The sequence below is a fragment of the Kryptolebias marmoratus genome, linkage group LG7 (genome assembly GCF_001649575.2).
Source record: "Kryptolebias marmoratus isolate JLee-2015 linkage group LG7, ASM164957v2, whole genome shotgun sequence".
NCBI lineage: Eukaryota > Metazoa > Chordata > Actinopteri > Cyprinodontiformes > Rivulidae > Kryptolebias > Kryptolebias marmoratus.
In genome coordinates this window covers 21,907,686-21,933,320 of record NC_051436.1, presented here as the reverse complement: position 1 = coordinate 21,933,320, position 25,635 = coordinate 21,907,686, and the positions used below count along the sequence as shown (strand labels likewise).

At 38.6% G+C, this 25,635-nt stretch overlaps 1 protein-coding gene across 3 annotated transcripts in view; it reads left to right on the top strand.

Annotated features, from left to right (window-relative positions):
• The first annotated feature begins 37 nt into the window (after window positions 1-37).
• LOC108248613 (solute carrier family 12 member 6) overlaps window positions 38-25,635 on the top strand; it is a 35,881-nt gene continuing 10,283 nt past the window's right edge. Inside the window, exons 1-16 of one of the 3 annotated variants that reach the window (XM_017437491.3) lie at window positions 38-193; window positions 3,539-4,276; window positions 12,001-12,092; window positions 12,480-12,608; window positions 15,927-16,073; window positions 16,160-16,214; window positions 20,078-20,208; window positions 21,965-22,191; window positions 22,277-22,398; window positions 22,487-22,660; window positions 23,162-23,326; window positions 23,478-23,576; window positions 23,893-23,950; window positions 24,089-24,263; window positions 25,328-25,446; window positions 25,528-25,626. In XM_017437491.3, the coding sequence (XP_017292980.1) occupies window positions 4,063-4,276; window positions 12,001-12,092; window positions 12,480-12,608; window positions 15,927-16,073; window positions 16,160-16,214; window positions 20,078-20,208; window positions 21,965-22,191; window positions 22,277-22,398; window positions 22,487-22,660; window positions 23,162-23,326; window positions 23,478-23,576; window positions 23,893-23,950; window positions 24,089-24,263; window positions 25,328-25,446; window positions 25,528-25,626 (2,006 nt within the window). In that variant the 5' untranslated portion in view covers window positions 38-193; window positions 3,539-4,062. Of the gene's footprint in view, window positions 194-3,538; window positions 4,277-12,000; window positions 12,093-12,479; window positions 12,609-15,926; window positions 16,074-16,159; window positions 16,215-16,539; window positions 16,595-20,077; window positions 20,209-21,964; window positions 22,192-22,276; window positions 22,399-22,486; window positions 22,661-23,161; window positions 23,327-23,477; window positions 23,577-23,892; window positions 23,951-24,088; window positions 24,264-25,327; window positions 25,447-25,527; window positions 25,627-25,635 lie in introns of those variants that run through there. The other 2 variants (XM_025010901.2, XM_025010902.2) reach the window with 2 other exon arrangements.

Sequence of the window (25,635 nt, the reverse complement as noted above, 5' to 3'; positions counted from 1 at the left end):
TTGTCACTGCGCATGCGCAAGACTACTAGAACAACGGCAAGGAAAGTAGGACTCGATGTGATCAGTCGCGTGCATATTTCTGTTGAGACGTTTGGACAAAAAAGTGCAGTGGAATATCTGCACGGGAGCCAAATTTTCCATATTTAACTGGAAAATCGTATGTTGGAATAATTTTAAAGGAACCTTGAGACAGGTATGAGTTTGACTATAGTGACATTTATTTTTTAAATATTTTCAGTGTGTATAAATTGTCGCCGTGGGAGAGCTAACTGCAGGTCCACGGAGTTGACTGTTTATCGGCAGCTTGGCTAACCGCCGGCTAACGCTAGCCCTGGCGGTGGTGATCGACTCCTCAGCCGATATGACTGCTGTCTTACCTGCTGCTGTTTGAGCTGTACCTCACTGCCATATCATGTGCCGTATTACGTTGAGTCATTACCAACACAAAACAAAACTTTATCATAAAATATACTATTTTTTTGTCAGTTTATGCAAGCGGCGCGCGCCTCTCATTTTTAGCCGTTAAAGCGAGTCAAAACTCAAACCGCAGCTTCAGTCATTTTGGCTTTTACGTCACAGAACATCTGCTTATATTGCTGTGTTATAACCAGCTCTGAGTGTGTTCACTGACCGGTTCGAGCCAAAGGTATTACATCCAGCTTTAATTGGCTTAGAATGGCAGCTGAGCGGCGGTTCAGACGTTGGCTAGCATCGTGGTCAGATGGGTTTCTCCTTCAGTTCATGAATGATCACACTATTTATGCACACAATTGTGTTTGTGCCTCCCTGAGCAGCTGTAGGACAACCCGATCCATTTAAATTTGAGAAGACATTTACTAACCCTAACACTATATGGCTGTTATATGTTGTGATTTAGGTTAGAGGATGACTGTGGGCTCAGTTGGAGTTCAATAAAAACAAAATCAGGGGCCTTGTATGATTTATCAGACAGGTTAAATAATAAACAAAAGAAAAATACAAGGGTAGATCAGTCTCTGATGTTGATCTAACAGTAATATCAAAATACAGGGAAATAATTCCTGATAGAAGATAAGTGCAGTTGAAGTAACATCAGTTTTCTAGACTGGAGAACAGCTTGAGAGGTAAAAATCAGAGCACAGCTGCCAGAAATGAGAACAAAATGCGTTATTATGAATTAGACTTCTTTGACATTGTTTTTAAACACTAAGTTTTAGTTGCAAATCCTGTTAATTACCTCCTCTAAGTTATTTTGAGCAGCAGAAAGTGGACGATTAGTGGTCATTGTAGTGGCTACTGAAGCCCACTATTCCCCCAGTGCTTTATGCTGATTGTGTCTCAGCGTTTGCATGCTAGGGATAAGCAGTAAATGCATGGTTGACAAGACTAGAGAAGCACTCGTTAAATGTGATCTATGTCCCTTTTTTTATTTGACTTCTGACCAAAACAGCTTCAGGGAAACTACAATGAAAATAAGATGTTCCAGGCTGCTCCCGCAATGGCAAATGTAGCAGGAAGTTTAATTAGTTACTCCTTCCTCCTACTCTTATGTCAAGTATATGCTTTTCTGCCCGAACTTGAAGGGTAGATATGCAGGTTTTTTGTTGTTTTCCTTTTTTCTTGCAGCTCCACCTCCTCTCTGTGAATGTTGAAGGGCCTGGCTGTGAAAGGGAGGCAGCATCAGAAAACAGAACAACATGCCTTGCCTCTGCATGCAGAGCGAGAACCGGTGCTCTCTGGCACAACCGGTTGGAACCGCTCTCCTTTAATAATTAAATTATGATCCAAGTCTGAAGAAAGAGAAGGAAAAACAAAAACGGTTCTGCGTTATTCACACGCTTTGTTGCTTTTCCTCAGGATGCTAGTGTTAATTGGTACTTAGCGTCACACTTGGAGAGCATCTGGGACGTCAGCGAGCTTCACACCTCGGCCATTTAGAGATCTGTCAAGCTGCTGTGAAAGGATGTTACTCTGCTTGTACCATTCACAACAACATGTTAAAGGAATATTTCAGCTACTTTAAAGTGGGGTTTTATGGAAAGGTTTTAAACAATTATTATCTTACCTGTTGTGGATATCTCTTTGAACAATCTCAGTTTGGATACAGGAATCATGCCAGCCTTGCAGTCATACACCAACCTATCTGAATCAGAGATGAAATCCAGCTCAGCTGTTTTTGTGAATGAGAAATACACCAGCTATGTTTCTTAGTTTTTGTTTCACACCATTTTTTTGACCACAACTGGTAGTGGAGATGTTCAAGAAAGCAGACTGTAACTACATGGTGATGAGTACTATTTTTTTCCAATGTATTGTTCTTCAGTGCTCCTTTAAAGTTTTTTTTCTAAGACTGAAGTGTCTCGAAGTACAACTGGGTTATTTTTCACTGGGAACCATTTATATAGGTAGCCAGGAGACTTTTTGTTCAAAATGTCAGCGTTTTCAGCTTTTCCGTTGAACAGAGATGTGTTTATTTGAATGATTTCAGCATGTTCACCAGCTCACATCCGTACACGTTTGCGTCATACACACAAATATAAAACACCAACGCAGGAACCAGACATCACAACTTTATAATATTGATCTAGAGACAACAAAAACACGAATAAACAAGAAATATGCTCCAACACTGCAAAGATGATCTAAATAAAGACCACCCCAAGCTGTCAGCATCAGAGTTCACAACATTGCTGATATATTTTAAGAAATAGGCCTCACCTATACATAGCTTTTCTACAATGACTCTTTAACATCTATGCTACCGGTTTGACCTAAATGATAGCTAAGAGGTAAAGAGTTCTGATATTTACTCTTTGTCATTTACAATGACAGCAAATCTGAATTTCATCTCTAATTCATATATTTTGGACCTCATTTATTGTAGTTTAGTAATGTACTGATTTGGTTTTAGTATATTACAAAATATAACCATGTAATTCAAAATTTACAAAGATGTAAAGGTTTATAAAACACAATTGCATGAACTGCGGTGGAACTTTTAAGACTGGATTTGTTTCAAGACGACATGAATCTACTTTGGTTTTGGTTTCATAGACTAGTCGTTAGCTCATCAATGTGGTCAAAACCCCACTTCATAATGGCTGAAATCTTCCTTTATTCTGCTTTGTTTGGTCCGCAAAGAACAAATGGATGGAAATGAATGTTACTGGCATTTTATGAGGAACGGCATGTTGACGTAAAAATAAGAAACAAGAAAGCTTTGAGCCAGCGTGTGAATATTTGCTTTATGGAGCAACAGAGGAGATGTTGTTGAACTCTTGAATTGATTATTTTCAGAGAAGCACATGACCCAGTGCTGTTTGTTGCTGAGAAAATCCGAGTCACAGACTGTTTATTGAGTCGGTGTTAAAATTACACTCACATCATGTTTTTAATGTCTCCAAAATCAAAGCAAGTCTTTTTTAATTCAAGTTCTTCTGTTTCTCTCGTGGTTTCTTTTTCATTTTTTCCCTTCTGTTGCCCCCACCCCCCCATCATTGCACCCCCTGCCCCTGCTGCCCTGTCTGTGACAACTGATGGGTGACAAAAATATATAAAGGCGTTTTAATAGTCAGGGTGCATGTCAGGCATATTCTAGATATATTAACTTGAACAACCTTAGACAAAAAGACTAAATGAATGCACAAGATTTTGCTTTACATCACAAAATTCTAACATTGTATGAATGTCATCTTGTAGCTGCTAGAAACTGTTTACCACACAGTTATATTTAATGAACTGACCATCTATGCTGGCATCACTTACAAGACAACTAAATTTCACTCAGAATCAGTGAAATTTTTGGACAGTTATAGACACAAAAAAGGCCTTCTTATTTTTTCTTTCACATGCTGGTTGGAAGACAGCCAGTTTGCTTCAATGGCATATTTCAGCAACAAAAAGAGAAGTGGTAGAGGGAGCTGTTACCTCAGCATCAGCTGGGAGATAGCCTAGCTCAGCTCAGCTCAGCTCAGCTCAGCTCAGCTCAGCTCAGCTCAGCACTGCTAACTAGTCTGTATTAGTCCTACCCCTCCTTTATCCTCCTGCATCTCCTGCCCCACTATCTTCTCCAAGTGAGCTGCCATGGCGTCGGTCCGCTTCACTGTGACGCCCACCAAGGCTGAGGACCTCCCGGGGCTGTCCGACACATCGCCTGACCTCAGCTCTCGCCCGTCCAATCGAGTTCACTTTGGCTCCAGGGAGAGTGTGAATCGAAGCGAGCCGCTCAGCGATGCAGGTGTGACCACCACATCAGGAGGAGGGGCTGAAACACCGGATCACTGCAGTGTAGAACAAGGTGAAGAGCACACTCGTTCACACAGGCTTAATGTGTCCCATCATATTAAAATAAGTCTGAGAAGTGTGTGTTTTTCATTCTTTAACAGAAGAACTGACAAAAGTGCTTTATGCACTCCTGGTCTGTCCTTTTAATCTATACAATCATGCTTTTTGTGTTACTATAGAGTCAACATACTGCTTTAATCTGTAAGTTTGACACATGACAAATTGTAAAACACACAAGGCCATTTTGTGATGTTACCACAAAGACAATCCTCTGATTAGGCTACATATCGAGCTGGCTGCATCCCATAATGATGTGAGTTTTTATAAATTAAGCTGGCTTTGTGGATCTGTCCAACACGTGGAGTGTATCTCACTCAGTATTGACGTGGATTGCTGCCTACATGAACCAGTAATAGATTTTTCATCAATTCAATCTAGTATAGAGTAAAAAGTGTTGTCTGTTGTGCTATATTTATGCACACTAACAAACAAATATATCTAAATAAATGTAAGAGTGATGGATCAAATATTACTGTAATGTTATAGTAAACACAGACAAGTTGTTTCCTTGTTCAGTAGGTGGTAAGTTCACATTGATCTTTCTTTGTTTTTTGAATAAATGTGGAGCTTTCATTTGTTTCTGTTTAATCTGTATTTAAAGCTGTGCCCTGAAAAAGATTCGTGGAAATGACTAACTTGGAAAATATGATTTTTATTCTCACTTGAGATGGTTTTTTTTGATGAGTTGGATAAATAAGGAGAGATGGAAACACTTTGTGAATCATAGTGGAATGTTGAAACAAATGTTGACATTTTAAGTTTAGACTTTAACATTTTCTGTGTCATGAGTGAAGTTTGTCACTAGACCCAAACAAGTGTTCACTTCTTCTGCCCCGTCAGGATCTTACAGGAGCAGAGTCAGGACTGCTGTTCTAGCAACAGCTTATATGGGTCCTCACTCATGTTTCAGAGAACCAGAATTGAGTATGTTCCTGCATTGATATTATCGTGGCACAGTTCAGCCGAGTAAACTGTTAAAAAAATCCCAGGAGTGAATTAGAGAAGTTTCCTCAGGGTTTACACAGCAAGGTTCAACTTCACCATTACTGTGGTGAAAAGATGCTGAGAACTAATGCACAACTGTATGCTGGTGTGAGCATAGTTAAGCTTTCACTTCCTCTGCTGTGGTCTTCCCACCCATAGAATAGATGTACTAATTTACTGCTATATTAAATGGTAGCTTCCAGCAGAAACCACTTTATTGTATTGACAGGTTCTGATGCTTTACCAGTAAGTCTCCTCTGACATGAGATTTCTCAAAAATCCAATGGATTTTATGAAGGAAAATTCTCACTAATTAACTCTCTAGTTTTAGTGAGTTGTTGTCATGTTGAGTCCAAAAATCCACTTTCTAAAAGTATGTAAGAATAGCTGTGCAGATTCACTGGCTGTAAATATGAGGAGATGTAGCCGTCTTAGCTCCACTGATCCACTTAAAGCAGTTGGCTTGAAGTGAGGATGGCCGATGATGTTTAATAAGCCTCTATAAATAGAAACTGAGACAGTTAATCTGACTGAGTCTCAGTCAGGCTGCTTTGATGCAGTGGTTGTTTGTTTAGCTTGCCCATATCGTGGTTGCTGTGCCCCCCCCCCCCCACACACACACACACACACAAAAAAAAGAAAAAAACAAAACAAAACAAAAAAAAACACAACAGAAATCAAAAATGAGCAGTCTCAGCTGAAATAGAAACCCTCTTGCTGACAAGAAGCATGCTGTTATTGAAGTGAGAGAGTCAAGGTCCTGAAATGCTTACAGGAGGAAAGAAGACACAGAGGGGAGCATTTATTTCCTTGAGAATCAAAAACTTTGTGATTTATTATATTTAAAGCAATAAAGATAGTTACTAAAGCTCATGTTTGGATATAAATCCATCTGGTTCCAGCTGCTTTCTGCTTCACTGGTTCATACATATAAGATCATAAAAACAGTGAGATGTAGTAATTTTGGGTGGGGGTCCCTGTTAAACAACTCACACCCAACCAAACAAACAACAGCTGTGGTTTTTTCTGTACATCTTTGTGAGCATCTGGGTGTGCAGATACTAAAGTTCAGCAGCTGAGCCATTGTGAGAACATCAGCAGGAACTCACTGGTGACTGCTGAAACTGTTGTCCCACTGAGTCATTGAGTTAAAAACAGAGAAGGAGAACTTGTCACGTGATCATGTGACTCAATGGAGAATCGCCCCCATTACCAAAACGAGAATCAGTCGTCTTGTAGCAGAACGCCTAAGTTGTGTGCAAGTTCTAACTGCACCAATAAATGCAAAAAAAGCATCTGGAATATTCCTTCATAGGTTAGTAACCTTACAACATACAAATTTGTGAGAATTTAGTAAATTTATCAAGAAAACCTACTTTGAAATCATATTGACATATGGTAAATCTCTCTGGCTTTGTTATTTATACAAGAAATGAACAATATGGCCGCCTTAACCACCAAATGTATGTGATTAACAGCTGCTGCATGTCTAAGCAATAATTTGGCTCTAAAAGTGCACAGATCCTGATTTCCCTGAAGCTTCAGCTCCTTCCAGTCTGGATCCTACAACATATTATTGTGCTGTTTTTAATTTTCCAGCATGTTTTATTTTTACACTAGTATTGTTGCTACATTTTATAAAGGCAGGATGATAATCCATCTGTCCAATCCACATCCTCCTAACTTCATCTTCCTGCTGACCTCTGGCTGTCCTCTGCCTCGTTCAGCTTTCATTCGGTTCATTTCACGCAGCTGACAGGATTTTACATCAGAGTTTTAGGAAGATCTAGTGTATATCTGAAGACGCATCATTTCATTGTGATGACTATAACAATTACAGTAAACTCACATTTACTTCACTCCTCACTTTCTCTTTTGTCATCACAATCATCTAAACCAGGTGTAGGCATTAAGGCCAGTGAGAATCCTGTGATTTATTGCAGTTCAAGCAGTCCAATTCTTAACTGGACCTGAACTCTTTTGGGAAGACTTTCTACAAGGTTTAGGAGTGTGTTTATGGGAATGTTTGACTATTCTTCCAGAAGCTCATTTGTGAGGTCAGACTGATGTTGGACAGAAGGCCTGGCTCACAGTCTCCGCTCTAATTCATCCCAAAGGTGTTTTATCAGGTTGAGGTCAGTCAAGTTCTTCCACACCAAACTCGCTCATCCATGTCTTTATGGACCTTGCTTTGTGCCCTGGTGTGCAGTCATGTTGGAACAGGAAGGGGACATCCCAAACTGTTCCCACAAAGTTGGGAGCATGGAATTGGCCAACATGTCTTGGTATGCTGAAGCATTGAGAGTTCTTTTCACTGGGACTAGGCCTGTCACAATAACAAATTTTGCTGGGCAATTAATTGTCTCTGAAATTATTGAGATAAATGATAATATCGTTTGGAGACCGTTTTAAACTAATGTAATGATAATAACATAATAGTGCAAGTACATCCTCTCAAAGATTAATAAACTTTACTTTCAAAAGAACACTTAACACTGGAACACAAAATAAACAAAACAACAAAAACAAAAATAAAATAGAGTCTTAGCCTCTGTTACCAAAGAATGCACTTGAATAAAAACTAAAAAACAAAAAAACAAAATGGAAATAAAAACTACATTCGACGAAAACAGTACGGATCATGAAGTCTGTAAACTAAATTGCCCTTCAAAAAATAATAATCATAAGTTTTATATAGAGAAGACGGACAAAACTGCCAGTTTTATAAACAAAAAGTGCAAACATACATAAGCACACAGCGACAGAAGCACAAATGCGACATACCGGCTCGCAAAGGTTCAGTGGTTCGCCTCGGCCATTTGGTTTGAATCCGAAATGTGCTCCCACAACCTTGAAACCAATTCCATTTCGTTTTTTCCCCAAATATCAAACAGCATTTCTTTAGCTTGTTAACTCCTCACGGGGGCTACCGCTGCAGAGGTACAAGATGATGCACCTCGGCTGGCTACCTGACGCGATAGGCCACGCCCCCCTTACGCTAAGAGAAAGGGAGGGGTCGGTGAAGAGCACCGGAGCTGAGCTTTTTGTCATCCAGTGTCTTCAGTAGAAAGAGGGAGAGACACGAAGGAACGATAACGCAGATAAATGAAAATTACCAACCTCATTTTAATTTATCGTGCAGTTAATTGATTTATCGTTTATCGCGACAGGCCTAACTGGAACTAAACGGCCGAGCCAAACTCCTGAAAAACAGCCCCACACCATAATCACTGCTCTAGAGTCCAGTGGCGGGGTGCTTTACAACACTGCATCTGACGCTTTGCACTTGTTGATGTAAGGCTTGGATGCAGCTGCTCAGCCATGGAAACCCATTCCCTGCAGCTCTCTATACTGTTCTTGTTCTTGAGCTGATCTGAAGGCCTCATGAAGTCTGAAGGTCTGTAGCTATTGACTCTGCAGTGCAGTGGTGACCTCTGTACAATAGGCCCCTCAGCATACACTGAGCCTGCTCTTTTATTTTTTTCCATGGCCTACCACTTTGTGGCTGAGTTGCTGTCATTCCCAATAGCTTCCACTTTGTTATAATCCCACTAACAGCTGACTGTGGAATATTTAGTAGAGAGAACATTTCTTGTCTGGACTTATTGCACAGGTGGCATCCTATCACTGTACCACACTGGAATTCACTGAGATCCTGAGAACAACCCATTCTTTCACAAATGTTTGTAGAAGCAGTCTGCATGCCTAGGCGCTTGGTTTTATACACCTGTGGCCATGGAAGAGAACGGAACACCTGAATTCAATGATTTGGATAGGAGAGTGAATACTTTTGGCAATATAGTGAATGTATGTTTTACAACTTATTACAGCAAGACAAATATAAAACACAAATACTGACCTTTGGTTCAAAGACAGAAAGTTGCTGCTCATTGCAGTTGTGTCTCTGGAATCCAAAAACTAAAAACAAAACCTTGATGTAATTATAGACAGTGATCTAAGTTTTCAAAGTCACATTAATCATATCACTAAATTGTTTTTTTATCATTTGAGAAACATATTGAAAGTTACAGTTAGTATCAAAATCTGTTGTAAAAGATTCCTGCATTTATACCAAGTAGGTTGAATTATTGTGATGGCCTTTTTACAGGCCATCCAAAATGTGCCGTACACAAACTACAGCTGATTCAATTGTTTTATGAATAAGCGAGTACTGTCAAAGTTCACGTGACATTTCTTTTATTCAAAAAAAGACGATTGAAAAAAGAAGACTAGAATGTCATGAAATTATGATTTATTTATTTTTTTGTTGCTAAATGCAATTTGTTTTCTCTCAGTGTGTTCTGGCAAGAAATACAAAGCAAATGTATTCAGGTAATACTTATTGAAGATTTCCATTTTTAAAGACTCGGCACAAAGAATATGGACTGGACATTTTCTCATCACCCTTTATTCTGCCAACTTTTTTTTAGTTTGTGTCAAAAGTGTCAAAACATAACAATAAAATGCAGTTTTGTCAGTAATTTTAAAAAACATGTCTTTTAAATGTTTCAACATTTAAATTACCTCTGATCTGCTTTTAGTTACAAAAAGAGCTGATGTGACAGCAATGTGAAGAAGTTTTTATCAGGAGGCATCCATGTCAGACCGACTGATCTGAGACTCTGAGCTCTCAGAAGGAACATGAATCTTGACCGACCTGTTCAGCAGGTTATCTTACTGTGAGAAGTCTTAAGTCAAAATGAGTCTGTATGTAGGTGTGTTTCTGATCATGCTCTCAGATATGTTTGCAAGCCCTGAGACCTATTTATGTTTATCCAAAGCAACTTTTGTTTATTTGTTTGGACCAATTCTGGCCTCTTCAGGTCAGTGGTTCCTATGATGCCACCGTGCTTCAGCCACTGAATGTTGACTTGCATGTTTTTCTTAAGATATGGAGTATATTTCACACTCACACTCACTGTGAACAGGGTGAAAAGTCACCACCCACAAGCCAAATGTTTTGTTTTCCCTCATTTGTTCATTAATATTTTTTTTACATTTTAAAAGGTTCAACTGCTGATAAAGTAGTGAAATGTGTTGAAGCATTTTGAAATTATTTTGCTTGCAAGCCTTACCTTTTGGTTGCCAAATATTTTTGCCTGAAAAAAATAAAATAAAATAAAATGATTAACTTAGCTATGGTTTTCAACATTTTGTCTTAAAGTAATGTTTTGCATTGTAAGTTGTTCACTGACAAAGGCTTTTAGGGTGAACATGTCAGATTTTTTAATTGGATAAAATTACGTTATTTTGTCTGCTGCAATAATGGAGTTGTTTGATATTTCACAAGTTCTTTGCAGAAAACGATTTCATGATCATGATATGGCCACAAAGACAAGCTTTTCTTTAAGTTGCCTCTGGTTAGTCATAAATCACCAGTTCAGTCAGCCATGTTCTGTGATGATGTGAGCTTTCATAAATGAAGCTAAAATTGCGGAACCATTGGGGGAGTGGTGTAGCATTGATGTGGAGTGTATATAAATATAAAATGTGTGTTGAACGTCTTACATTCTAAATCCTATGGCTGGTCGCACAGACCTGTCATCACACCCTTGAGCCACTGTGTTGATTTCCTCATACACATACTTACCAATTCAGCTCTGTGACTACCTCCCTGGGATAGGATTTACGCAAAAATACTTCTCAAAGTTGTTGTTAATTATTCAGTTGATTTTTTTTGTGGCTTCGGGTATGCATGTATGAGTTTGCTAATTCTGCTAGTCAAAAATATTTGTTCCTTATTATTTCAGCAATCCAGTGGATCAATGTGAAGTGGTACGCACATTTTCTGACAGTCAACGTGTAGCTCTCCCATAGCTGTTATTTTCACTTTGTAATCTTTTCAAAATAAAGCTACATTGACAGAAACAAATGCAGGAACACTTCAAGTTATTTTTTCTTTTGACAGGTGTTGTGCTAACCATTGCCCCCCAGGGTGGTTGGTAAATATCTTGACATGTTACTGCTAACTTGTGGTAGTGTTAGCAGCATGTTCCCACCAAAAACAGGTAGAACAACCCAGCCATTTATTAAAATGATAGTTGCATTAGTTCTTCAAATGTTTATATTTTATTGACTCTTTTGAGTATCCAAAAATCACTGCCCATCCCTACTACCTTCATTGGCAACTCAGAGGTGTAACAGGCTTTAGGCTCACCATGCTACCTCAGTCCTTACATAAATTATACAGAGGCAGGAAGAAGGTGTCTCAGGCCCAACTTGAAGTGTTTTGTGAAAAGGAGCTATAGAAAGAGAAAATAGCAAGAAAATGAAAGAATAAAAATCTTTATCATTGAAAATACTGGTGGTGTACCAGTACATTGAACCACAGAATGCCTCATCTGTTTTTTATTCCTCATTTCTTGGTACAGATATTTTTATATTAGTCTTGAGTCATGACTGAGTGTCTTTATTTGAAGTATTTTGCTGCATAGAGACAATTGCTGTCGTTAGCGTGCTAAGGCAAAGAGGGAAGTGAAGTTGCTGAGTCAGGTGCTGCTGATGCAGTGATGTGTGCTGACCGAGCTGGAACAGAAACGATGACATGGTAGCTGCTGTCTCAGGAACAAAAAATAAAGAAATCTGAGTCCAGTTATATCCATGTCTCACAATGAGAGTGATGATGTTGATGTTCTCTACTTTGTCCAGTCATATTAAAGACTGAACAAGATCCCTTTTTTCTGTCTAATCCAGGTGATGGGAATTCTAAAATCTCCAATGTGTACATCAACAACACTCATGTGGATGATGATGACTTCTACGACAGAAACTTGGCCTTATTTGAGGTGCAAAACACAGTATTCTCATGTTTCTTTTTTTGTGTTGTTTAGTCGTGTGCTAAACTTGAGCTAAAAATATCCAGCTTTTGGCTTGTGGGTGCATCTAATTTCAGCCTGTATAGATTGCTAAATTCTCTGGAAATGGCTGTCTTTTTCTCAAGCAGCTCAGTTTGGTTCTGTGTACTTAGTTTCCTGCTCTTTCACCTCTTCTCTGTTGCCGTTCTCTTTTTGTCAATTCTTTGACACCCTCTTATCCTCAGTTCCTTATTCTCTCCCAGCCTTCATGTCTTTTCTGTTCTTTTTATCAATTTCCTCATTCATCATGTGTCCCCATCATCTTTACCTCCCCTCTGCTCACCCTGTTGTCTCCCCTGTTCCTTCTTTAACCAACAGGAAGAGATGGACACTCGGCCGAAGGTGTCATCTTTTCTCAACCGCCTGGCTAACTACACCAACCTGACGCAGGGGGCCAAGGAGCACGAGGAGGCTGAGAGCATCGGTGAGAAGAAGAAAGCTTACAAGGTGTGCAGCACTGCTTTTACAAATCATTTAAAAATTTGGGAGGAGAGGTGAAAATCTAAAAACAAACAACAAAAAAACAAGTTCTACAACAAACTGAATCACAATCAGTGTTTATTACAACAGAATAATTTGAGCATTTTATTGATGTAATGGTGGTAAAATTGTTACAAAACTGTGATTGTCATTACTGTGATGTGACGTGACATCAAGGAGTAAAGGAATGAGCACATCAGACACAGAGTTCTTGGACATACAGATCATATCAACAACTCAAAGTGCGTTTGGATTTGAACTCGATGTGAACTGCAGTGCTCACTGATAACACGCATGAAGCCAAGATAAGTTTGTTTTGGTGTTTAAGAGGAATTCTGCATGTTCACCCTGTTCTGAATGAACACTTACTGACACGTTTGCCAACAAGCGGAGGGGGACGTTCTAAAATCCCTCCTGGTTCTATAGTGTGTTCAGGGTAAGTCTGCTGCATCACAGAATGATTTTCACATGGTGCATGATTAGATACATTTAATTAAATAAAAATCAAAACATTCATCAACATATTTTAAAATTAAATACGTTAATAAAAAATTTATAAAAATGGTAAATAAAGTTTACTTTTGCTGTAAGCAGCAAATTAGTAAAGTCTCAAATTAGAGCCATTAAATTGTAGGACTTGTAAATTAATGTTCACAAATGATTTCAGCGTTTGTGGTTGTAAATCAAACTTTGGCAACATTTGTAATATTTACCTGAGAAATTAAAGCTTGTGTTTGTGCCATTGTGAACTTACTCAGCTGACACTAAGACCTTTGTGAGCATTTACGTACAGAAACAAGGCACCTTTAAAGTTATAAATTAAAGCAACATATCGGCAGAAGCGCAATATGATATTTGTGTTTATTAGTGTGAAAAATAGAAATTGTGAAAAAGAACAAACAGTAGTTTCAGAAAGTATTTAAACCTCCTTTTCTTTTTGCAATTATGTTAGCTGCAACATAATTATACATTTTTTTTCTTACATGAATGTAAACTCAGTACTTCATAATGCCAAAGTGAAAACAACATTTTTTATCATTTTGTAAAGTACAAAAACAAATCCCTGAAATATCATATTTTCATAAGTATTACAGGGTTTCCCCCAGGAAAGAGGCTAAGCCCGGTGGTAGGTGGCCGTTTGCCGGCCGATCGCCGGCTAACCATGATTTAGTAAAAAAAAAAAAGATTAAAGTTGACAGGAAAGTTGAAAATATGGCTATTTATTTTGGGATATTGTAAGATATTTGTGCCAAATATTTACACAACTACAGTTTTACAAAAAGGCACTTTTGAAATACTAAAAATATACAATTTAAATAAATAAATAATAATAAATAATTGCTTGCACCTAATCCTAATTTAAGTCGCATTTACAAATAAATTAAATTAACATAAATGAAAAAGTGTAAACAAGGCACCAACACACATCTCACGTCAAGGCCAATGAATAACAAGAGAGAACTCTGAAAAACGAAAAGAGATGCTGTACTGTACTGTGGCACAGGCTGCATGTTGGATCACTACATGTAACAACAAAACAAAGCATATCTGATGCTGAATTTAATAGCATAATTTTACTGTTGAACAAGGATAAATTAGCACGTGTCATATTAATATTTACACTAAGTACAAAACATGCTTACCGTATTCGGCCTTGTAAAGCCACCCGCTGAATTTCAGCTCAACTAACCCTCTGTGGTCTATAAACACTCCTTTTTATTGGCTGCAGCAGTAATCTCCTTCCGTGATTTTTGAACCGTTTGATTATCTTTGTGATCTCTCATAGAGGGATCATATAAATGCTGATACAGGCAAACCAGCTCCGCTAGAGCACTGAAACCATCCACTTTGAAAAGAGCGCGGCGTGCGCGAGGTTACCAAAATTGGGAGGAGCACGCAACGCGACACTGCATGGGGCCTTCGCGCAGGGGCGGGGACAATGCGATTGCGTCACTGTTGGCGCATGCACCCTCGCACGGTGATCAACGAGCGGTGGAGGTGCGGGTGGAAAAAAAAAACCCAACGTATTTTACAATAAACAAGCGCCCCCCTGGTGGCGTGGTAGGGAAAGCCTGGTGGCCCGCCAGGCTTATAATACATTGGGGGAAACCCTGTATTAGGACCTTTTTGATTAGTACTAAAGCCAAAAGTGCTTTGGCTAATACAGCCTTAAGTCTTTTTGATGTAACAGACATTGCAAATCAGGACTAAAGGATTTTTCTGCACTTTTTTGCAACTTCTATCAAGCTCAGTCAAGTTGGATCAGGACTGTTGAAAGAAACAAAAGTTGACTGTTGAGCCATTTTCAGGTCCCTACAGAGATGTTTTCTATGGTTCAAGTCAGGGCTCTGGCTGGGCAACTCTAGGACGTTCATCAAGTTGCCAGTAAGCCTGATCAGAGAATCTTGTTCCTCACAGTCTGAGGGTCCTTCAAGTTGTTTCCAGATGTTTTGCTCTGAGGAGAGGCTTCCATCGAGCCACTCTTCCATAAAGCCCAGGTCAGAGGAGGCCTGTAGTTCGGGTTGTCCTTTTGGGACTTAGTTCTATCTCCGCACTCTGAAGCTCAGTCAAAGTGATCATCAGGTGCTTGTTTACCTCTCTCTGAGTCCCTTCTCCTTTTATTGCTCAGTGTGGCTGAGTAAGCAGTCCAAGTTGTGCCGAATTTCTTCCATCTGAAAGTTATGGAGGCCACTGTGCTCTGGGGAACTTTCAGAGCAGCAGGATGTTTTTGTAGAGTTCTTCAGATCAGTGTCTCACAATAATCCTGTCTTTAAGCTCTGCAGGCAGTTTCTTTGACCTTATGGGTTTTTTTTTGCCCTGAAATGCATCGGCAACTAGAAGGCCTTGTATATAGAGATGCGTCCCTTTCTAAATCATGTCCAGTCAATTTAATTTATCACAGATGGACTGGAGTCCATCTGTGATAAATCTGAGCAGCAACTGAGAAATGGGCGGTGCCTGAACTAAATTTCAAGTGTTTTTGCAATAGGTCCTGTGATGTTTCAAGTTTTATCTTTAGTAAATTACCAAAATTGTAAAAAAAAAAATGTGGAGGGAGAAGTTAAGGAGAAAAAGGACATGGGTGTAGTATCAGGATGCAACTTAACAGGAGAAATAAATACGTTCTGAAGCCTTTTTGTTTTGGCTCTTTTGTCTGTGTGTGTTTTGAACATGACAAACAGGGCTTTATCAAATAAAAGAAATGTTGGAAATCACTGATATAATGTGTGTAGCTATAATATTTGTTTACATGAGATTTAAAATGAATGTTGTTGTTTTTTTCAGTCGCCACAGATGGGGACGTTCATGGGCGTTTACCTGCCCTGCCTGCAGAACATCTTCGGAGTCATCTTGTTTCTGAGGTTGACCTGGGTGGTGGGAACAGCGGGAGTACTGCAGGCCCTTTGTATTGTCTTCATATGCTGCTGCTGTGTGAGTATTTGTGTGTCAGCAGATAGATGTGATGACAGTCAGGTAAAAACTCTAAAAGTGTTTGCATGACTCTCTTTCCTCTCCAGACGATGCTGACTGCAATATCAATGAGTGCAATTGCTACTAATGGAGTTGTGCCAGGTATTGCTTCACCTTTAAACATTTCCTTTACATTCTCTTCATGCATTTCATTTTTCAGCTACAGCAAAACCTAGTACAGAGGTATGGGTATACAAATACAGCCAGGCTGTTGTTGTTTATCACGGTTTCTTTTTGAGATGATCCACATTTTTATGGTGACCATCCAAGTAGCCTTTCTAGGTGTACAGTTAAATTTCACCAGTCATCTTCCACCTGTAGCAGCACTGATCCAGTCCATGTTTTATAACTAGTGTTATTTCTTTGTCCTGTTTCTCCCTCTGTGTGCCACTCCCTCTCTGTCTGTTCATACATTTAAATAAACTAGGATATTTATCTCCCATTGACCTTATCTTTCACTGAAATGCATCTGGACAAACACAGTAAATGTCAAAGTAGTTTGATTATTAATTTTTCTTTTGTTTTGAGCATGTTGACATTTTGAAAATTGGATGTAGAATGAATGTCCTTGATAACATAGAAAATAACTGTCTAACATGTCTTGTTTTGCATCAGACATTTAACTCTTTGTTACATGACCAGCTTTTAGCTCTCAGGCTTTCTCACCATCTAGTCTCAGATGGTAGTTGATACTGTATGTATGTACTACATGTGGGTGATGAAATAACTGAAAAAGTGTTTGGTTTTTGAAATGCAGCTCGGCATTAGATATCATTTAGCAGGGGTGGCATCTGCAGGCAGAAAGAAAAATTATTAAAGGGCTGATGATGTTTTAATGTAATGCTTCTTTATCCCCTCAAAATTATTTTAAGTCTTTGTAGCATTTTTGTAGCACATGACTCCTCCATAAACAATTCACAAAGCTGTTTTTTGGGTTTTAGTCTCCCCTCTGCCCGTAATACAATGTGAAATAGTGATCACAAAACTTGAGCTCCACAGTTCAGCCACTGCTCGTTGCTTTTGAGCCAGCAACAAGTAGTAGGTGTGAAGTCAGGCCCAGAACCTGCAGTTCTGTTGACAAATATAAACCGACAGAAACATAATTAACAAGCTAAAGTTGAAACAAAATGTGTTACCCCTAGTGAGCTGGCTATGGTCAGACTTTTAAGTTCATTTAACTGAATGAGACATTTACCTGATTAAAAATGTTGACTTATATTTATTCAAGTACATTACTGCTGTATGTTTAAATATTAATTTTTCTAGTAGTGATTTTCTTATGCACTTTAGTTGTCGTTAAGTGAAGTGAAGTGAGATTTATTTATATAGCACTTTTCGGCCACAAGGCGATCCAAAGTGCTTTACAACAGAAGTAAAAACTGAATCCAATACAGCAGGTACATAATCAAACACAGAACAAACACATCAATCATGTATAATCTAAATGAAATATAGGATAATCTAAATAAAATCAGGAAACCAGACATATCTAAGCATGAGCTGAGACAGTCAAAATAGTAGCTAAAATAATCTAAATGAAATCATAATCAAATATAGAAATACAGAAGTAAAAACATTAATCATGTATAATCTAAATGAAATGTAGGATAACCTAAGTAAAATCATGAAACTAAACATATCTAAACATGAGCTAAGACAGTCAAAATAGATGGCTAAAATAATCTAAATAAAATCATGATAAAGTTAAAGCTGAACTAAACAACAATTAGGAATCTAACAATCTGACAATATTTAAAATATGAGCTAAGATAAACTAAATGTACAGGAAGGCTAAATAAGCTAAAACATGACAATGCTAAAACTAACGGCACAAAAGACTTTCTAATAGTACCAAAGGCCCGCTAAACAGCCAACATAAGAATTACTAATTAAAGTAGTAAAGGAGGGGAGGGGAGGGAGGAAGTGGAGCGAGAGAGATGACTCAGAAACAGCGGAAAGTGTGTGTGCGCGCGCGTGTGTTTGTTAGAGGCGGCGGAAGACGATATGGTCCATGTTTTATGTGTGCATGTGTGTTTGTAGAGAGGTTCATGAATCACGTCACAGAGGCCATTGTCTTTGATAATGTGATGGAATGTTTATCAGCCAGCCCAGAGCAGATCCTCAGATGTCCTTAGGCAGGAGGGAGCAGAGCATCTTGTTTACATAAAATCCAGGGAGAAATTGAAGATAGCTAGACAAGGTCAGCCTAACGGAGCCAAATTCACAAACAATAATTGTTTTGGGTCAGGCAGACTTGTTTTCATCTGCCTTGAAAGTCTTGCTGATACTTCTCAGTGGTGAATCCAAACAGACAAATTCCAGGACCATTCCGCCTGATTCGACTGAGCAACTTCTTCCAAGATGTAACCCATATTATTCATGAGTTCCAGAAACACAATTCAGTCTGTGGTCCTGTAAAAGGATCGCATCCAACTTGCGATTCAGCTTCCGTAACCACACAGTTTGATTGTTGACCGCCGAACCCATCAAACGAATTTGACGATAAGTCAGGTGGTAACTGCCTAATCCAAACAGCAGAAATCCTGTTATCAAAAATCCAAATATATAAAGATCTTCCACGTCTTCCACAGACAGACTCAGTAGACAAACAGGAATCCATTGTGTATCCAGCAAAGAATGTCTTCTCAGGGCAAGCTGGCTCTCCTTTGGTCAGCCTACCTGTTAAGAAAATTTGATCAATTGCGTTGAGAGACCAGCTGACCAGATCCATAGTTTATAAATTTTGGAGAATATGCAAAGAAAGGCTCCGAAAAGAAAGCAGGGCGGGGGATTCAGGAGACAGAGAGAAAGAGAGAAAAGAAACACGTCCGCCTTCCACCAGGAGCAGAGAGAAGAAGTCTTCTGAGATGGCCATAAAATTTCTTGTGTGTTGAATTTGAAACAAGCAAACAATGAAGGTGACATCACACACTGGCTTCTCATCTGCAGATGTTGGATGTATGATTCCCATCCTCCCTTCAAACATTCATACCAGCATGGCATTAAAATCACAAAATTGTTCCTGTTACCTTCCTGTTAAAGTAAATTCTGCTTTATTTTTGAAATTAAAAGCTGCATTTTAGAAGCCAAACACTGAACTCTGAGCTCTCAGTGGGTAAAAAAAGAGTAGTTGCTTGTAATGTGTGAGCTCTCAATGTATGCTGTACTCTTACATTTGAAATTGTATCAGCAAGTTTTGAGTGTTGTTTGTTGTATTTCACTTGGTACATTGGTTTTGTTGGGTCAGTTTTGTGTAATTTATAGATTGTTAAATTTGTAGATTTTAAACAAAATCCAACCTGAATTAAGATTATTATCACAGTTCTGAGACCCTAAGTGTGTGTCCCAAAGAAAAGTAACACACAGCTCCAGCTCAGCTAGCAGGGGTATGAGTGAGAAAGTTCTCTTTCTGTATTTCCAACTAGCTATTGTATTGTGACTGAATGGATTTATTACAACTGACTTGATTTAAGAAGTGGTCTAAACCCAATTTATATTTGAAAAAGGAGAAACATTTTACAATTTATGTCTGTACCAAAACTGTATTGACCTTCCATAACCAGCTCCAAGGACAGCTAAACTCAACCTAATCCAGTGTTCCAGTGAGACAAATAAACAGTCATGTTGTCATTTGCTGATACTTTTTGACCTAAATTTGTTATTTTTTCCTAATCTAATGTGTCCTGTAGAACAGAATGCTTATTTTAACAAGCATAGTTTGACTTCTCATCAGCCGTCCTTTTTTCTCTCTTTCCCCAATATCATCATACTAATCATCCAACCTTCTTTCTGTTTCTTTTTGTCCCATTGACTCTTCATTTTTCCTGTCCTTTTCTAAAAATCCTTTCTTCTTTTTTTATTTATTTTGTTTTTCTTTCTTCAATCCTTTTTCTTTGCTTCATTCTCCATCCCTTGTGTACACCCCCCTCCCCTCCCCCTCCTTAATATTTTTCCTCCCCCTCTAGCGGGAGGCTCTTACTTCATGATCAGTCGCTCTTTGGGACCAGAGTTTGGGGGAGCGGTGGGCCTTTGTTTTTATCTGGGCACCACCTTTGCTGGATCCATGTACATCCTTGGAGCCATTGAGATCCTTCTGGTAAGTTTATTTTGTGAACTTGATATGTTATTAATTTATCCTTAAACACTAGTATTACTGTACTTGTTTTTGTTGGGAAACTGTAGCAGTCTTTTTATGTAGCTCTGATTTTGGAGGGCGAAGTTAGTTTCTGTGTTTATTAGATTCTCTATAGTATTTACCAAAGTGATACATGTGTACCTTTGCACACGTTACCACTGTACTAATTACTTTAAAACTGTTTTGTCATTTATTTCTTGGGGCTGGAAGCAAAATTCTGTAGGAAAAAAAAAGTTGTTTAATTTAAGAGTTTGTTTCAAAAGTATCCTCCTCCTTGCTTTTTTCTATTTTATTGTTTTACAACCTGGAATTTAAGTTAAATAATTTGATTGTAAGTGATAGACCTACTCAAAATACTTAAGATTATGAAGGGTAAATGAAGAAAAAAGCTGCTTTAATAAGACTGAAGAGTGATAGAAATGTATCTACTTTTGCTTTGAAGCCCCAACTTTTACCTTCAGAAGCCACAAGTATATGTAAATAGGATCCTCTTGTGGACAATCAAAGATTCAAATGATCTCAGTATGTATACACCTGCCACCCAGAATCAACAGCAGTTCAACACCTCTAAGTTGTAAGGTCTACCACCAAACAAGACCCTGCTGCAGGAGTTGCCACAACAAGTGAACTCGCACAGAAGACTTGCCAATTATTTTACGCTGGTTTCCCTTCCTGATGTAACCTGGGCTCAAGACCACATTGACTAAAACTACCAGGCCTCATAGAGCACCATTAAATCCAATATTAGAAGATGGAAAGATGATGCCACCCCAGCAAACCTGCTAAGAGAGTTTTGTCCACCAAAGCTCACAGGACGGATAAGGAGGGCATTAATCAGAGAAAAAAATCAAGAGGCCAAATATAACACTGATTGAACTGGGCAGCTCTTCTGCAGAGATGGGAGGATCTGAGTCTTCCAAAGATTTGAGACTTGGACAGAGAACAATGACCCTAAACACACGACTGAAGCAACACTCCCGGTTTGAGAAGAAACCATTAAATGTCCAGGAGTGACTCATTCAAAGCCCCAATCTCAGTCCAATTGAGATCATCTGTTTCGAATTAAATATTCCTAGACACAAGCAGCTCCCATCCAACTTGAAGGAGCTGTTTGGTCACGAAGAACAAACATTCCAGTGGTTAGATGAACCAAGGTTGCCCAGATGTACCTGAAAAGACTTGTACCTCTAATTGCTGCAAGAGGGTGTTTCTACAGACTTTAGGGAAAGTGAATAGTTGTACATGTTCACGTTTTCTTTTCATTTTTTTTAGTTGTTGTTTGTTGGTTTTGTGTGTGTGTGTTATGTATATGTGTGGTGGTAAGGCTACAATATAAACAGTTTTGGCATATTCTAAGTGGTAAATATTTTGTTTAAAATAAAAAGTACATTTCTTTAAATTCCAGCTTCTAGTGCAAAAACCCCAACCGATAATCAAAGTTGGTAAATACTTTTGTAACCCAGTGTGTAGCTTATGGTAATGGTCTTTTTCAACAAATTAAATCCCCGACAAACTCCTATTATCAAATTATTACTAAATCCTTTGTTGCCTTTTAACAATCCTACAGCACTGCCCTGAAGGGTCTATTGAAACCACAGATGTGGATGGAAACACATTTTTATTCAAGTCTTATCAATTTTATCTTTGTAATTACATTTACTGCTTTAGACTGATAATCTGTTTCTCTTTTTTTCCTCTTGTCTTTTTTCTCTTCCAGATGTATATCTTACCTGAAGCAGCCATTTTTAAAGGCGAAGGGCCAGCTATGTTGAACAACATGCGAATCTATGGCAGCATCTGTCTCCTCCTGATGGCCTTACTGGTCTTTGTGGGTGTTAAATATGTGAACAAACTGGCCTCCATCTTCTTGGCCTGTGTCATCATCTCCATTGTTTCCATCTACATCGGAGCACTGGTCTCTGCCTTCAAACAGCCTGATTTTCCGTAAGATTTCCTGTTCAGAGATACTGTGTGGACCAGTTCTTTTTATTATAATCCTTCTGACTGTCACCTGGGTTTTTGTCTGCAGTGTGTGCATGCTGGGGAACAGAACAATCAGCGGCCATGATATTGAGGACAAGCAGTGTAAAAAAATGGTGCCGTTTAAAAACACAACAGAGATTTTTGACAGTAACTTCACAGCTAATTATGGTGGGTTTAAACATCTTACTTTTTAGTCAGGTTTCCTGAAGTGTTGCATCTGTTCACCTTTTCTGATGTGTATCATTCTGTTTATTAGAAAACAGCACAGTGGGACCAACCCACAGTCCTGCTGTGGTGATGGAGACCACATCTCTGTGGAAAGTTTTCTGTGATGGCCCAGAACTCAGTGCATCCTGTGACGAATACTTCGCCTCCAATAATTTCTCTGAGATTAAAGGGATTCCAGGTCTGACTAGTGGGGTTATTTCAGGTACAGTGAGTGTATGTTTTTAGTTTCTAAAGCTGTGACATGACACTGGGGCTGCACAAAATGGCTTCAATTTATCATTATCATTATATTAGTGTCGCAAAGGATGGCTTGGACTTCAATAAATCATAGGCTTTTAGATCATAAAGGCTAAGATACTAAAACACACAAAAGGTGTTGTCATGATGTCAGAACAGAACATACATTTCTCCTAAGATAACTACAATTTCAAAATTTTTAGAGGGGTTTATATGAACTCTGTATTTTAAAACCTTTACATCGCTGTCAGTTTTACATTACATGAGTGTTTATGTAAAACTTAAGCACAAAAGTTTTAAAACACTGAAGTTGTTTCAAAGTAGATGGCAGCAATCTACCTTAGGAGTGGGCCAACGCTGAAGAACTGTTAGCTTGTCAATAATGTCCAAGCTGAACATTCCAAAACAAATAAATACATACTAAATAATGTTAATAATAAGCAGATATTGACTCTCCTCCTGACAGAGAACTTTTGGAGCTCCTACCTCAGCAAAGGTGATGTGATTGAGAAAAAATCCCTTAGCTCCTCTAATGTGGGACATCCAGCCTCCACCCGATATCCATACGTATTCGCTGACATCACGACCTCCTTCATGGTGCTGGTCGGCATCTTCTTCCCCTCAGTCACAGGTACACACTGTCAGCTCAAAGTTTACTTTGAACTTTTACTTCTCAAATTGTCAAAATCACCTTTTTTTTTTTTAAGAAAAATGTCAAAAACACTAAATGAAGCTTTTTATATTTCTGTCCGGTTAATTGTAATGGTTTCCTTTGCTTCCAGGAATCATGGCTGGTTCTAATCGGTCGGGGGATCTGAAAGACGCGCAGCGCTCCATCCCCATCGGAACCATCCTCGCTATCCTCACTACCTCTATTGTCTGTATCCTTTTTATTATGTTACGGTTTTATTTCCAAAGACTATTATTAAAATGCATAAAACACAATTTAACACATTCAGTTTCAGTTCCATCTATAAATCAAATTTCAGTGTTTTGACCGAAAGCTGTTTTACAGTTATCTATTGATTTAGGTAGATGCATTTTTTTTCTAAAAATATTTTTGAAATATCTCCTCTCATATTACTCGTTTTTATGTCTTTCTCTCTGTAATTTTCCTGTTTATTTGTTGCTGTTTTATAGCACTAAAACTCTGATACACGTGCGTGTGTTGTGTTTTCCTGAGTGCCGTCCTTTCAGATCTGAGTACTGTTGTGTTGTTTGGCGCCTGCATCGAAGGGGTTGTCCTCAGAGATAAGTCAGTACATCTGTTTCAGTGTTTTTTTTATTTTTTGTAGTTATGTGAGCTTTATAAGTAAGGCAGAGAAACAGATTTGTTATATTGTGTTTTTTAAAAAAAAGGCTCCATAAACTCTATATGTTATTATCCCTGCAGGTTTGGAGAGTCAGTTAAAGGCAACCTGGTGGTGGGGACTCTGGCTTGGCCGTCTCCTTGGGTGATTGTGATTGGCTCCTTCTTTTCTACATGTGGTGCAGGCCTACAGTCTCTGACCGGTGCACCACGACTCCTGCAAGCCATCGCAAAGGACAACATCATCCCTTTCCTCCGGGTGAGAGCTGCACATTCTCGTTACGTGGACTCCAAAATGACAGAACAGTTATAAACCTTTTTTTTAGAATAGGGCACACATCTTTACTTCATTTGTTGGTCACAGCAACCTGCTCTATTTGGGTTTAATGGAAAGTTATTGTTCAGATTTGTTTCTCAGTGAAGGTGTTTAAATGGTTTAGCATTCAGTAGATGTTTAATCTTTTTTAACAAGTACAAGATGTCTCACCATGTGCCAACATCAGCTGTCAAATATTAAATCTAGATGACACTGGGGTGAGACTCTGCCATGCTTTACCCATCAATGACACATCAAACACTTCACCAAAAGTACTCAAAAATCAATTACCAAGTAGGACAATAAAGATGCAGCAGAAACTGCTGCAACACGCTTACTTTAGCTTACAATTTAGTTGGTTTAAGAATTTTCTTCTACATATTATTTTTAAGTGAAGACGTTCTTCTGAGGGTTGTTAAATATATGTTTATTTAAGTTCAGCAATTGTTGTTATATTTTGTTAAATGAAAAATAAATATGAACCAAAAAAAAACTGGTGTTGCATACCATAGTATGTATAGCTGCCTTTATTTCTAAAAATCTGTATCAGCATTGGCGATTCAATAAAATCTCATATATTTATGTTTAGCGTGAAGTGTTTTTCTCATCTAACTGGCTGGAGCAAAGGTGTGACCAGTTTTGTGAAACAATTGAAATCTTCTGCCCATGTCTCAGTAGCTTCTCATTTCATCTGTTCCTCACCCCCCACTGTGGAAGTAATCAGGATCTGTTCATTTAATTTTCTACATAAAACAAACGTTCAGAGCAAACTACTTCCTATCCATAGTGCTGATTGCTGATTTTGTATGCCTTCTAACACATTAAGAACATCTGTGAAAACTTGATTTGTTATTTGTTTCTGTATTTGTCCTAGCAGAGGGAGACTTTAAAAGACAAGTAGCACTCTTAATGGAACAGAATTTTTTTCTTTTCATTTGGGGTCTAACAGCATATGTAGCCATTTTCTGGTTAATTTTCTCCGTTTTTTTCTATGTGTTTTCCTTCAGGTGTTTGGTCATGGCAAAGCTAACGGGGAACCCACGTGGGCTCTGTTACTAACGGCGCTAATAGCAGAGTTGGGGATTCTCATTGCGTCTTTGGACATGGTCGCACCCATCCTTACAATGTGAGACACAACTTTCTGTGTGTGTTTGTGTGTGAATAGCCTATCTGTTTCTTCCTGATGGATTCAGCTCTGTGTCTTTAGGTTCTTCCTGATGTGTTACCTATTTGTAAACCTGGCCTGTGGCCTGCAGACCCTCCTCAGGACTCCCAACTGGAGGCCACGCTTCTCCTATTACCACTGGTACTAAGA